At 50.1% G+C, this 15,222-nt stretch overlaps 1 protein-coding gene across 4 annotated transcripts in view; it reads left to right on the top strand.

Annotated features, from left to right (window-relative positions):
- The window catches only part of LOC121459098 (solute carrier organic anion transporter family member 2B1), a 41,528-nt gene extending 29,195 nt beyond the window's left edge, over window positions 1–12,333 (top strand). For all 4 annotated transcript variants that reach the window (XM_041668619.1, XM_041668616.1, XM_041668618.1 and 1 more), the window contains 7 exons: window positions 33–126; window positions 4,188–4,545; window positions 6,419–6,584; window positions 7,499–7,662; window positions 9,270–9,334; window positions 9,627–9,747; window positions 10,593–12,333. In XM_041668619.1, the coding sequence (XP_041524553.1) occupies window positions 33–126; window positions 4,188–4,545; window positions 6,419–6,584; window positions 7,499–7,662; window positions 9,270–9,334; window positions 9,627–9,747; window positions 10,593–10,728 (1,104 nt within the window). In that variant the 3' untranslated portion in view covers window positions 10,729–12,333. The remainder of the gene's footprint in view (window positions 1–32; window positions 127–4,187; window positions 4,546–6,418; window positions 6,585–7,498; window positions 7,663–9,269; window positions 9,335–9,626; window positions 9,748–10,592) is intronic.
- The last annotated feature ends 2,889 nt before the right edge of the window (window positions 12,334–15,222 follow it).

The raw sequence follows: 15,222 nt of genomic DNA, 5'->3' as shown, positions 1-15,222 counted from the left end.
GAACAGAATCTCTTGGCTATGTGTCTTCCCAGGGTGAGGAGCTCACCTCTCAACATGAGCCCTTAAAGAAAGAGACTGGATTGCCCCAGATTGCCCCGGACTTGACTGTGGTCCAATTTATCAAAGGTAAGTGAGCCCAAGCAAAAATAGAGGGAGAAAAGCAGAGGTGCCTTTGAGATTATACTAAACACAGTCCCTTAGTGCTTTTCTTTATTAGTTAATTTGCATCTATGGGTATCTCATGAGTCCAGACACTCCTGGTAAGGTTGGTCATACACTCCTCTCTGCTAGGAACATCTTTTCTTACTAATGTCCATTACAGTCTTTCTTGTCCCTGTAGGTCATGTTCAAGAGCCCTTCTGCCCTCTGGATATGCCTGCCCCCACCCCCAGGAATGGGGCTACAAGCCTCCATCCTCTGGTCTTTCAGCATCCTTGGGGCTTCTGACTCCGTTCTACCTTGTCTTTGCCCATCCTCTGCCATAAGCAGTGGACTCCTGAAGGTCAAAGCTTGTGTCCTTCCCCTACTTTCCTCTGAGCCTGCAAGCAGGAAGCCTTGAGTAAATGCTCATTAAATCTCCAGACTTCAGCATGGGTAGAAAGCTGGGGACCTGCTTTCTTGATTCTTTGTCCTTGCTTCTCTGTGGGCTTCTGTCTCCCAGGACAATCTCTCAGTACAGTAGGAAATAGACTCGCTGACAGGAACTTCATGCTACCCTGATCCTGACACAAGAAAATCAATCACTCAGTTACCAGAGCCCACAGTGGGGCCAGGCAGCATTTGCTAAAGAACTCAATCCTGTGGACGTTGATTGAGTGCCTGCTGTGTGCCAGGCAAGTCAAGAGGCACTGGTCAGTGGAGAGTTTCCTGAAGGTTTTTTTTTTTCCTGTCTCTGATCTGAGTTTCTTCACATAAAGATTGGGTTGGACATATTTGCTTTACCTTTCCTAAAGGATTGGTGTGACCGTCAAGTAGGTGGAGGCCTGGGCAGACAGCACTGTCTACTATTTAAAAAAACAAAAAACAAACAAAAAAAAAAAACCTGCCTGTGTAAGGTATGGTCTGTCCATGAGCACACCTACTTTCCTGATCTTATCCATGCCTGAACAGAAAGTGGATCTATTATTAGGAAGGTATTATTTATCCAAAGAGATCCTTCACCCTTCCCCAAAGACATTTGAAGTAGGAAAGAATTTGAATCCAATTCTTTGCCAGTTTTCTAAGATTTGATGTTGGGTTGTTGGAGAAGGGAATGTCTGAATTCCATGGGGCTGGGCCTAGAGGCAGCGGCCTGCACTGCAGATCTCAGTCACCCCCAACTCTGGAAGGCTCAGCACACTATACCATGGAAGACTATGTTAATCACTGCTCCGCCTCCTGCCCAGAGAGCAGTTGGAGCTGGTTGTGCAATTAAATCCTAGAGCGAGAGATCTGGACCAGTTCATCTCTAGACTGTTCAGCTTCTAGAGGAGCCTAGAGGAACTAGAGACGGAGCTATCCATAGACCCTGTGGCTAGTTAGCCAACTTGGCCTCTGGACAGCAAAGATCTACAAAGGCCATTCTGACTCCAGGGGCCTGGCTTTGACTACCTGCAATCAGGAAGGCGGCAGGAGAAGAAGAAACTCTTAGAGGAGACAGTCCCTGGCTAGGGAAGATACCTGATGGGAGAGACGCGTTCTCTTACAGTCTGCACATGGAGGGGAAAGCTGTCTGATGGAAGAGACCTGGCCAGGATGCCAGAGGAGGGCTTTGTCTGATGGGAGCCACATGGTCCAGGAGTTAGAGGGGGTTTTTGGCTTGAGGGAGGAAACAGTACTAACGTGAAGGCACACTCATTCTGTTTAAGGCCAGTGCCTCGCCTCTGAGCTGGGCAAGGCTAATGAGGGAGACAAGACGGTCCCTGAGATGAGGGAGGTCCTATCATGTCTGTTGTGGAGACCTTGTGCTGGGGGAAGCCCTGTCTTAAGAGGAGCATCTGAGCAGATGACAGGCTCTGGAATTCCCCTTCAGGTAGCTAAGGAAAAGGCATGGCCCTGCCCTCCAGGAATTTTCCATTCCTTGTGGAGAAGGCTGTGTGCTGTGGAGAGGTGGGGGATGGGTGTATAGTCCGCTGCATTGATGAGTACAGAGGAATGAGCAGGATGGAGGAGTCCTCCGGAGCCAGGCTGACAGGAAGGACAGGAACAGAGCGGGAGGGGCAGAAGGGAGAGCGGGTCTGTGCTAGAAGTGAAGAGAGCCGGTGCCCTGGCATCTCTGGATGAGCTGAGTGTGTCCCTGCCTCTCTCTGGGGCCCACCTTGCAGGGAAGGCAATTGATATAAACCTCTCTCAGTTCACAGGAAACTTCAGATGCTCTGGGCAACTCGTGGAGGGATGGGGAAAAGCAGGAGGAGAGAGAGAGAGAGAGAGAAGAGGGGAGGGACAGGGGGAAGGGGCTGCAGCAGCTACCTGGAGTGAGATCGCCTACCCGCCTACCCCACTCTAAATGCTAGCTGAACACACCATTTGGAGGCAGGAGACTAGGGACTTGAACTGGACGCATTCCACAGTGTTAGCTCCTGTTCAAACCTCCTGGCTGGACTTTATTTTCTGGCTCTGAAGGAAATAGGCCCAGGCCATGAGGATAGGGACCAAGCTACTTTGACTATGCTCTGAGGACAGATACATAGGAGGATAGAACATGCCTCCTATAACACAGAGACAAAGGTTCTGGTTGGACAGGAGTAGAATGACCTCTATGGCTTTGTCTCTCCTCACCAGCACACCCTGGTTTCTCTTCCCCTCTTCCCCATACCTTATGTTTAATAGTGGAGACCCTATGCGTCGGAACAGAAAGTGTCCTTGGACATCTCTGAGAACCCCTACTCACCAGGACACTGAACCCAGGAGGGACAGGACCTACCTGCCATTCTGAACTCGAAGGTTTAGCTCTTTCAGGGAGGGCAGCTGAATGAGGCAACGAGGCAGGAAGCAGGAGCTGCCCAGAGCCTGGGGAGGTCCCCACTGCCTGTCTTCAGGCTGGAGTCCTGGCCATGCCCCTACTGGACATTCCTCTTCAAGTCCCCTCATTCTCTAGGTCCTAACTCTTAGCATGATTAATAAAAAACCAGAGACAGAGATTGGGGTTCAGTCTGAAGGTCAGAAAAGCAAAGCAGCTAGCCACCAACTCTTACCTCTGCTTCAGTCAGAAATGACAATCCTGCTTCCAGGTATCTCAGAATGAGACTGTATCTATGGGCTGTCTCCTCCCATCTTATATTCCTCTCTAGGGCTGGGATCAAAAGCATGCACCACTGGGATTAAAGGCATGCACTGACAAATTTCTACAGCAAACTAGTGTGGCTACTGGGATTAAAGGTGTGTGTCACCACTTCCTGGTCTGTAAGGCTGACCAGTGGGGCTGTTTTACTCTCTGATCTTCAGGCAAGATTTATTTATTAAAATACAAATGAAATATCACTATCTAACTCTCTGTTCTACATTCAGGAAGCCTCCTGGCCCAAGGCTGCCCAGGATTCATTTTCTCTAGAGACCTGAGATTCTGCCTTAGGCATTTGGACATTTGATCTGGTCCTCACTCATTAAACAATATTTATAAAATGGCTAGTGTGTCCTGGCTCTAGAGATAAAGCAGTTGATACCATTAAAATTACTGCTCTGAAATAAAATGGGGACGAGGTGGCAATGAAGCAGCTAAATGGGTGAAGTGTGTAACTCGTTCAGTGCTCTTGGGAAACGCACAAGCTGTGGGGTATCAGGGCAGCAGTGGCCCCTGGGTTGAGGACCAAGAAGGGAGGACTCGAGCCCAGGTTGTCATAGAATGAGCAGGACAAGATGGATTGTGGGGGAGAATAATTCCATAGAGACGGAAAAGAATCTGCAACGAGACGGGTGTGCATGAACTGGACTCAAATGAGAAGGAATGAGATAGAACTGTATCGAACCCCGACGGAAGTGAGCAGAAATAAGCGCGTTAAATAAATTCCCACGTAACTCAATGAACTGGAAGACACGAGGAGAATTCCAAAGCAGGAAGCGGGATGGAAGGGAATCACATGTAACAGGATAGGCTGGGACGCACTAGTCAGAAATGGAAGGGATGAATAGGAACGGTAGGGTCGGGGTGAGCAGACGTCGGTGGCGTGGCCGACTGCGCATGCTCACCTCCTTCCCGCTTGTCCCAACAGCCTTCCCCAGGGTGCTGCTGAGGATGCTGCGCCACCCCATCTTCTTGCTGGTCGTCCTGTCCCAGGTGTGCACCTCATCCATGGTGGCAGGCATGGCCACCTTCCTACCTAAGTTCCTGGAGCGCCAGTTTTCCATCACAGCCTCCTTTGCCAACCTGCTTCTTGGCGCCTTCATTATCCCCTTGGCCATTGTGGGCATCGTGCTGGGAGGTGTCTTAGTCAAGCGGCTCCATCTGAGCCCCATGCAGTGCAGCGTCCTCTGCCTGCTGGGGTCGCTGTTGTGCATGGTACTCAGCTTGCCACTCTTCTTCATCGGCTGCTCTACTCATCAGATTGCAGGCATCACCCAGGACTTGGGGTGAGTAGGAGTATTCAAGGCGCATGGAACGGGTAGGTCAGTGAGCCTCCCCTGGGGCCTGTCTCCTCCCAGTGCCTACAAATCTCTATGCATGTCTCTCCTTAGTCTCAGGTACGAGCAAGCAGTGGTCACCGGATGGCACCTAATGCCATAGAAGAGGCATGGATGGATAGAACATTGGGGGCAAGACAACCGAGGCCTGAGAAGGGCTGAGGTTGAGGCAGGGTGCAGCCACCTATGGGATGGTATTTCCAGGGAGGCTGACAGAAACCACACGCAGGAGGCAGGACCCAGCATAGCCTGAGGGAAGTCGAGCTGCCCCAAAATGACATGCCCTATGACTTGGAGAAAGGGGGTGAGCAGGGAGCTGGGCAGTCCTTCCCAAGGAGGCAGAAGAGGTCAAGAAACTCTGTCTTTTCCTACAGTGATCTCATTTTCCCTGGAAGCCCAGCACCCAGCTAAAATTCCCCAGTCCTTCTTGGCACAACCTCCTTTACTCAAGAGCCAGGTTCCCTCACCTGGGCTCCACCCTTATCGCTTGGCCCCCTTCCTTCCTTCTTCCCTTCTCCTTTCCCCAAACAGCCAGGCTGTCTGGAGTAGGACCTTCCATATGTACAGCGCACCCTAGGCCCTGCAGCCGGGCACTCAGGAAGCCCCAAGTCTAGCAAGGACCAGGTTCTCCCAATGACGTTTCAAGTGAAAAGTGAACGGATATTTTACCATCATTTCTTACGATTCATCGGGGAATGCAATAGCACAAGGATAGAACTCATGATAGAGAGCTCATGGGGACCCAATGAAACATACAAGGGAAGCCTTGAGCCTGCTGGGTGTGTAAGAAACCTTGGCTCTGGGCAGATGTCCATGGTGCTAGTTGTTCAGGAACTAGCTCACTCAATTGGTCTCAGACCGTGCTGCCTGCCTGCGTTTCCTTCCTCCTCCTCCTCCTCCTCCTCCTCCTCCTCCTCCTCCTCCTCCTCTTCCTCAGCTCTGCCATGGCATCTCACTCCTATTCTCACCAAAGTTCTTACAAGTTAATTCATGGTTCTGGGTTCTAATTCACTGAAGCTCTTGGAGGCCAATCGAGTTTCCGTCTTATGTTCCATTGAGTCCCCATGTGATCTCTATCATGGGTTCCATCATTATACCCACTTCACAGATGAAACAGCGTCACCTGGCAAGGGTGCTGTGTTTCCTTCTAGCATGATGCCAGATCAGCTAGACCCCAAAGCCATCCTCTTGCCCCCACCTCAGGGTGATCACCCCCTCCAACTCAGCCTCTCTTTGGGCTCCTGCTCCTGCTCACTCTCCCATTTCTCCTGCTAGGGAGAGAGCATCTCTAGTGCCTTGGAGTAGATCTTCCGGTGGGGACACTTGACACAGGGAGCGGGACAGGAGAATGAACACAGAGGTTGTGAGAATTCAGGAGGGTGTCAGTGAGAAGAGAACCCCAGCCCAGCTATTAGAGAAATTAAGGTACCAGAGGAAGCCAGGCACAGGTTGGAGGCCCCACAGCTGGGCGGTCTGCTTGCCGGAGCCCCGTCATAGCTGTACCTTGCTGTACGAGGCAGTGATTCAGCTCGTAGAGACACTCACTTCTGGGAGGAATTTCTGTTGTGTTCCATCCAAGCACAGGGATACTGGCCAGAGCTTCCAGACATGTAGAATCCAGGGTTGGAAGGATGCACTGCAGACTCTGGCCCAGACTTTTCACTCCCCCGATTAGAAAGTCCCCCGAATTTCAGTGTTTCTCCCTCAGGGAAAAGCTGCAGCTGAAATTGCTGGCCACTGCTCTCAGAGTAGGAGCCAGGCTGCAGAGAGGGCCCTGAGAGAAGAGAGCCCAGCCAAACACATTTGCCTTCTCTCTGTCTAGTGCCCAGATAGAGACAAGCCTGTTTCCTGGCTGTGCAAAACCCTGTTCCTGCCAATCGGATGACTTTAACCCTGTTTGCGACACCAGTGCCCACGTGGAATACATCACACCCTGCCATGCGGGCTGCACGGGTCATGTGGTCCAGGAGGCTCTGGGCAAAAGCCAGGTGAGGCCAACCTCCCACACAACCTCTGCCTCCAGGCCCCTTCCCCTCCTATTCTGTGCTGCCTATCACTCTGCCCTCTGTCACTGCCTTGTTCCTCTGCTTTGGCTGGTGCAGAACATTATTCTCTCAGTAAGTGTCATTGCCAGCCAGAGCCCAGGGAGGGGAGCCACAGCTGACTCCCAGCTGTGTGTCTGCTCAAAGAAATGACCCACGTGGACTTCAGGCTGCAGGAGGGCAGACGTTGTCCCTACCGGCACATACAAGAGTAGAGGGGACACAGACCACTTAGGAGGGTCCCAGAGAGCCCCCAAAGAAGCAGAATGTATAGCAGATCTTCCAAGGTCATTAGGCAAGCAAGGACTTGGGATGGGAGGACTTTCTAGGCAGGAACAATAGCATAAGAAGAGATTTAAAGAACACACACTGTGTATGAGCTTCCTGGACCCCAGGCCCTGCACGAAAGGCTTAACCACACACACACACACACACACACACACACACACACACACACACAAACCCACACACACACAAATGAACACATAGACCCTCTGACCAATAGGAAAAAAAAAAAAAAGAAGCTCCAGCCTTGCTCCTTACAGGCACCAAAGTGTCACTGGTGGCCAAACCACTTCCTAGTATTTCTACCATTGGAAGTTTTGCAGGCTGCCGCAGGGCTCACCTAGGGATAGTCTCTCTGCATCGCAGCTGTGGCCCAGGCTAAACACAGTCCATCTGCCTCCAGGCACCTTGCTTGACTCAAGTGATCACAGATCAACCAATCATCAGTCAGGGACTCCAGCCAGCTCTGCCCTGCCGGCTGTAGACACTCGGGGGCATCCCAGGCCCCAGGCCCTTGGCCAGCTGCTGTCCTTGGAGGCTCCTGAAGGTCCGTCTCCTCATTCTCCTCCCTCCAGGTTTTCTACACCAACTGCAGCTGTGTGGCAGGAGGTGGCTCCGTGCCTGCAGGTTCCTGCGAGTCAGCCTGCAGCAACCTGCTGCTGCCCTTCATTCTCCTGATCAGTCTGGGAGTGATGGTGGCCAGCGTCACCCACACACCTTCCTTCATGCTCATTCTAAGGTGACGGCAGGGCTGGCAGGGTGGGGATCAGGATGCTTTCACCACAGCCAGCATGGGACAGTGGGGGGAAGAGTTGAAAGAATGAGGCCACTTGAGCGTCCTAGCTCCTGTCCTGTCTTCATTCTCCAGCAGCCTGAGGACATGAAGCTTTCTCTCCCATCATGTAGACAAGGAGACTGGGCTCAGAGAAGTTCAGAATCTGGGGCTCCTTTTAAAGCCTAGATGCTTCCTTGCCCCAGAGTAGGAGAGGTGTGTCACTGACCTGGCCTCCCTGATGGGGGACACCCTATGGGGAAGAAGAGGTGGATCTAACCTCTTGCAATGGATGGGCCACAGTGGGATGTTTAGGAAACCAACAAAATCCCTGTGGGCTGGTCGTGCGCACCCCTCAAGGCTGTGAGAATAGAATAAAGACCTGCTGCGGTCCTGGGATCTTCAGGGTGCTGCTTCTAAGATCTTCCTATCCTTGTCCTAAGAGTGCCCATGGGTCTAGCAAATTATCATCTATGGTAGTCCTGGGGTAGGGACTCGGACAAGGAAATCTGAGAGCAAGTTAATTCTTTTGTCACTCTGCTGGGACTTCTCTGCTTGCTATCAACAGTCGAGCAAATTAGAAAGGAATATCAGGTGCTGAGTGTGATGTCATGCGCCTTCAATCCCACCACTCAGGAGTCAAGGGCAGGTCATCTCTGTGAGTTCAAGGTCTGACTGGTCTATATAGTGAGTTCCAAGGTAGCCAGAACTGCATCGAAAGACCTTGTCTCAAGAAAAAGAAAGAGGAAAGAAGAAAGAAAGGATGTTAGAAGATGGAGGGTTAGCGGGTCGGTGGTGGCACACACCTTTAATCCCAGCACTCAGGAGGCAGAGACAGGCAGAGCTCAGTGAGTTCAAGATCAGCCTGGTCTACAAAGTGAGTTTCAGGACAGGCTCCAAAGCTACAGATACAACAGATACGGAGAAATTCTGTCTCAAAAAAAAAAAAACAGGAAGGAAAGAAGGAAGGAAGGGAGGGAGAGAGAGAGAGAAATAGAGAAAGAGAAAAAGAAAAAAGGTGGAGGGTCCAAAAAAGTAGGCTGGCATGAGGGAGAATGTATAAGGAGCAGATGCCTGAGGAGAGCCGTGAATGCAGCCGCGGTGACTTGATTCCTGGCTCTAACCCCAATAGCTGGCAACCCCCTTACTTACAGAATAGGCCTGGTGTCATGCCCACCTCCCAGGGATGAAGTGATCTGATCGCAGGGCTCCTGAGTTATAGGGAGCACTTCCTAAGTACCAGGTGCTGGCTATCCCAGGCCACAGGGTTACAGTGCTGGGAGAACTGGACCTGCTGCATGGCTGTCCCAGGTCTCTTAGTGGCGATTCCTGTGGGACTGTGGAACGGGGGGTGACTACAGTGGTGTCTGTGAGCCAGACAGTTGGTATATGTGCCTAGGATGCAGGAGACTCGACTCTGTAGGTTGAGGGGTGACAGGTATAGACTCTGAGCCTGCCTCACCTCCCCGACCTTCAGCCTGGGGGAAGAGTGGCATGGAGGATGGAAACCTCCTGCTGCACGGTGCTGGTCTGAGTCTCAGTCTACCCTCACACAACCTTGTCTTTCTTGGTAGAGGAGTGAAGACGGAAGATAAGATCCTGGCAGTGGGGATGCAGTTCATGCTCCTGAGAGTACTGGGTAAAGAGCTTGCCCGGGAACCCTGGTGGTGGTAATGGGCATCCAGGTGTCTTCTGTGTGCCAGGCCCGGGAAATGCAGGGTTGCATGGGGTAAGAAGATCTGACCATTTGTTTGGGGGTGTTGTGCTTTGGCCACACCAAGTCTGATGGAGGCTCCCTCCAGATACATGCTGGAGGCCAAAGAAAGACTCCTGAGCCAAGAGACCCAGCACTCTTGTGGCTTACACAAGCTAAGGGTGGGGAACCGGGGCATGGTGACCCTCTGCTGCCTCCTGAGCCTCTCCTTCCCTAGCCTGGATGCCCAGCCCTGTGATCCATGGTAGTGCCATCGATACCACCTGTGTGCACTGGGCCCTGAGCTGTGGGCGACGAGCCGTCTGCCGCTACTATGACCATGACCTGCTACGAACCCGGTAAGTATGAGGTTGGATGGTCTGTGTCGGTGCACACCCACCCTGCAAACCCCAGGCTACCTCCAAGAGAGATCTCATGCACCTGGTCTGGAACTCTCAGTCCCTAATCTTCCTGACTCTGCCTCCCAAGGGCTGAGATCACAGGCATGTGCCACTAAATCCTGGGTTGTTTTGTTTTGAGTCAAGACCTATTGCTATGCCTAGGCTGTTCTTGAACTCACTAAGTCAGCCAGATTGGCCTTGAACTTGTGACAAACCTCCTGACTCGACATTTCAAATGCTGGTATTTCTCATATGAGCTACTGCACCTGGATAGCTCCTCTTATGAGAGCTAAAGTAAGAGGGCCCAGGCTCTTATGACAGAGCCACCTCTAAGCCATCAGACAACAGAGTCACTGTGGGAACCTAGGGGAGAGAGCCCTGTTCTCTCCCTGGGGACTCAGTCTTTTTATCTATATAATGGAGAGCTCAGAGGTATCCCAAAGGTATGGGTATCATAGGCTGGGAGAACTTGCAACAAGGGGGGTGGTCACCTGTAGCTCTGAGCTATGGGACACAGTTCCTGCAGGTTGGGATGACAGTCTAGGGAGGCTTTGCCAACCAGGGGCCTTCAAGAGTTAAGTAGGAGAGGCCTAGCCCAAGTCATACATCTGTCAGTGACAGAGTAAGAGGAATATTTAGTCTCTCCCACACACCCAGGATCCCTGCAGAACTTCCCTTGACCCCCCAGATCTCAGTGTCTCTAATTGTACCATGTCTACTAACCCCACCATCCCCACCCTGAAGCTAAAACCAGTCCCTGAAGAGTGGGCTCCTGAGTTCAAGTTTCCTCATTCTTCCCCCAGGTTCATCGGCCTCCAGTTCTTCTTCAAAAGTGGACTCCTGGTGTGCTTTGCCTTAGTCGTGGCCATATTGAGGCAGCAGAACAAAGAGACCAGCGTCAAGGCCACTGTGAAGAGCATTGACCTACAGCAACTGTAAGCATCTGAACCAGAGCAGAAACCCAAGGATCCAGGAGGTCAACAGTCCCAACCCCACCCTGGCCAGGCATGACAGGCTCAGCCATGCATCGTCTGAGCCCTTTGCCCAAGATGGAGCGTCAGAAGTGCCATGTTCCAATGCTGGTTCCTCCACTAAACTGTGAAGTGACTTTGAACAAGCTTCTAACTTTGCTTGCTCTTTGGAACCAAAGAGTTGTGTTGTGTTAGTCATTGCTCCCCCAGCCAGATGACCAACTGGGAACCAAGCCTTGTTGGTGAGAAGGAACGGTACGGCATCCCCCCATCCCCATTCTAAGATAGGGAGGTGCCCCAGCTTTGCCACCCATGAAGACCCTCTCCAAGCTTAAGTGGGAGAGGATTCAGGCTCTCGGGCTCCAGCTGTGCACATCGGTAAAGGCCTCCTCCCCAAGCCCAGGCTGCTTTCAAGAAGTGTCTATTTGGCGCCCCCTGGAGGCAGATTCCAGAGACGAGATTAAGAAGAGCCCAAGAACAAGGAGAAGGATACATAACACATTTGATGAAGCATGTAGGCAAGAACCTTAGCTGGGGTGGGAGAAGAGCTCTTTCATTCAGATTTTGCAGCTTTTGTCTTTAAGGAGCCACAGTTGGTGAAAGGAAGAAACTCCATCCTTTCCTTTAGAGGTCTTGTAACTTCAGAGACCAGTTTGTATTCAGAGTTGCTCCTACTGAATGGGCATTGTCAGGATCTCACACACTGACCAGGGGCTACCAAAGTCACTGTGGCTTTGGGGAATAGAATCCTAGACCATATCCCTGGGGCTTTGTAGCTAATACCTGATTCTGTGATAGCCAAGTCGGGTTGACCTCTTGTTCTCTGAGATCAGTGCAAGGTCTAGGGGCAGAGAAGGACAAAGCCCAACTCTGCACAGTGAGCTATAGTGCAGCATTCTAGAGTCAGAATCCCTGGAATCCCCAATTCTTTTCCAAGTTAGGCTTGGTCTGACTTTCTGACCAGTCTTATCTGGCCTAGCTGCTTCCAGGCAGCAGGAGGGCAAGGACTGATCTGCTCCCAGCCAGTTTATTGACACCACACTGCCCCCACCATGTGGCCATGAAGAGAGGGGAGAAGGAGCTAGCAGTAGCCCCTATCCTTGTGCCTAGCTCTTAGCTATAGGTCAAGGTACTTGTCTCCTGTGCAGAAGGGACTATAGAAGCCCTCATGCCTGCCACACATCTGTGACCAAGCATTGGGAGACAAGAAGATCAGGAGTTCAAGGCCATTCTCAGCTACATAGTGAGTTTGAGTCTAACCTGGGCTACATGAGAATGTCTCAAAAAAATCCAAAAGGAATAAAGAGAAGAAGAGACGAGAAGAGGAGAAGAAAGAAGAGAAAAGGGAGGAGGAGAAGAGAAAGATGAAGAGCCTAGTCGCTATTTTATCCTACAGTTGAGTGTTTAACCAGTATCTGAGCCTACACTAATCAGTGCCAAGGATTTTGAAGTCTCTTCCACCAAGACAAGTCTGTTAGCAGGTTTTCATTCTGTTGTTTCTCCTGCTCCCCGGGTCGTACAGGAATAATCTGGCCATATACATACAGCTTATTATTAAATTTGTCTTCGCAGAGTGCCTCTTCCAAGACAAGAATTTATCCTTCTAAACTGCATTAGAGGTTGGCGTTAGCCATGCCTCTTCCAGTTATTTAGAGTTCAGCCTCATGGAGTTTATTCTCTCTGGCATCTTGCATTGTTTTCTCTCTTTATATTCTGGCCTGATTTTCCCTTTGGCTGGTTTATTTCCTCCAGTAATGGTTTCAAAAATGGGATACGATCATGAGGCTGTCCTAGTCCTCACCTGTCTTCGTCATCACTCACATTTTACAGAAGAGAAATCACCTCAGAAAGGCTAAGCGATTTGCTTGGGGCCATGATAATACATATATAATTATATGATTAGATACATATGCACATACATATACACATACATAAATAAGGGTGGGGCCAGAGCTGGATCCATATTTGTGGAAACCGAAGCTAACACAACTCAAGAGTTCTCTTTATAAAAGACAAAAAGAAAGAAAGGGAGAAAGAAAGGAAGGAAGGAAGAAAATAATGAATGCAACTTAACCATGTAGGCTGTGTCTCCTTAAAATGCCTGAGACCAGAGTATTTTGGATTTGAGATATTTCCATATTTTGAAATATTTGCACCATTATCATAAAATCTCTCAGGAATGAGGACCCTAATCTAAACACAAATTCATCTTGGTTTCGTGCACACAGCCTGAAAGTCATTTTATGCAATACATTTAGAGCTCCCGTGTGTGATGAAGACCCTGAAATCGGGTCTGAAATGTTCTATGCGTGCAGTTACATTAGCACTCAGGAAGTTTGGGTGTTAGAGCCTTTCAGATGGTGGGTTTCATGTTGGGAAGTCAGCCTTTACAAAATTAGATATGAAAGTAAACATGTACCCAGCATGGGGAAAAAAACCCACTCCATCCAGAAAAACAGCATATTTTTTTTAATCAAATAATCCCCCTGCATGCCTGTAATCCATCCGAACACACCTTCATGGTTAGGATTCTCCACAGACTGGCTTCGGGCTTCATACACATTCATATTTCTCCATTTCCTCCTCCACTCCTTTTATGTTTCCAGGGCCACAAGCCACAAACAGAAGCCACGCCCTCAGTGTTTGCCTCTTCAACGTCATAATGCCGAGTGGGGTGGGCTGTGGCTGGGGAGTTCCCCAGAAGTCACTCTCTGCAGAGATGGCTGCCGTGACTTCCCTAGGCATAGCAGTAACTGGGGTGGACATACATACATCTTGGGGACCCCCATCTCCTCCTTGCCCAGGTCTTAGCAGCCAGAAGCCACTTGCTGAACCACAGGGAGGCTGGAGCGGGAAGAAGTGGTTCAAGTGTCTTCCCTTTGAACATTTCCCACACTGAGAAAAAGCTGCATTTCTTGCATGCCTCATGGGTCTGAGGAGCAGTCCAGATGCCCACCAAACATTCACCTCCCTGGAAGCTGGCCTCTGGGGGACCTGAGGGATGGAAATTAAGCTTCATCCCACTAGGACTTGGCCCTTGGGGAAGCTGAGAGCTGGGAACCACACCGTTGTCCATGAGTTTAAATTCTTCTGCTGGTCAGGTGAGAAGGCTTAGGCATCCCGTCAGGAGAGATGAGCAGCCATGTGCCAAGAGTAAAGCTAGTAAGACAAAAGAGGCTTGTCCAAACTGTGAAAGAAAATGCATACACACACACACAAGTATAAGCGCATGCACATGGCACAGACATACACATACATAGGCATATCCTCCTAACACACATGCACACATACATACAGCCAAAAGCACATACATGCAAACATGTCTGCATACACAGAAACATAAAAACTCATGCAAGCACCTTTGTACACTCGTAATAATTTGTATCCACTTACACACACATAATAATTTACATGATCATGTGCACATATACATGTACATTCACCTACGTGGTGACACACAGACACAGATCCTCACACACGTGCATATACTCACAAAACACAAACATGAACAGACACAGAAACTACACATTCTCACACACATGTGTGCATATATACACATGCCCACACATATTCCATACACTCGCATGCACACTTGCAGACACACAACCTCACACATACAGACAGACATAATCACATGCACACACTCATTCACTCATCAACTCACACTTAGAGTGAAATGCATATTCATGCACACATGCAGACTATGCACAACAAACATACACAAAAATGCACACTCACACATTCACATGATCATATATACACACACAGACATAGTCATATATATACACACAGGCACACATACAAATCCGTACACATATACATACATGGACGCCTACAAACTCATGATGTCCACAAAGTCCAACAAACACATAAACACACACTCAGTCTCCCATCAACAAAGAGCCGTGAGCATCTGTATCTGTGCTTCTCTCTGCCCTGCACCAGGCCCTACCCTGCTTCACTGCTGGTGAAGGCCCAGGAGCAGATGGGACAGACACTAGAAATAGCATCTCAGTGCCTAACTTCCAGTTCCTTCTGCTTAGAGAAGCTGGGAAGCTCCAGGACAGGCAGATGCCTCTGGGGATCCGGCTCCAGGAGCCATGGTTGGCTCACTACACCCTCACCATTCATTACCTGCACGTGTTGAACATTTCCCCTTGATACACCAGCTGCCCTCTCTGTCCCTCTCTCCACCTCTCTTCATGAAGTCCTATCCTCTATCAAGGCCCAGTTCAAAAGCCTCTACCTCCAGGGAGGCCGTAGGGCGTGGAGATAAAGGGGTAAGTAGGGGAACTAGCCTTATTAAAGATGCAAATGACATTTTAAAAACTAAAATTATAAACCAAGCCAGGTGTAGGGTGCATGGCTGTAATCCTATCAATCACTCAGGAGACAGAGGCAAGAGGATGGTGAGTTTGAGGGAAGCCTGGGCTACAAGGTGAAACCTTGTCTAAAAGCCCAA

The sequence above is a fragment of the Microtus oregoni genome, unplaced genomic scaffold (genome assembly GCF_018167655.1).
Source record: "Microtus oregoni isolate MIOR12 unplaced genomic scaffold, Mior012 000018F_ref0000195, whole genome shotgun sequence".
NCBI classification, from domain to species: Eukaryota; Metazoa; Chordata; class Mammalia; order Rodentia; family Cricetidae; genus Microtus; species Microtus oregoni.
This window is presented reverse-complemented; position numbering and strand designations above follow the sequence as displayed.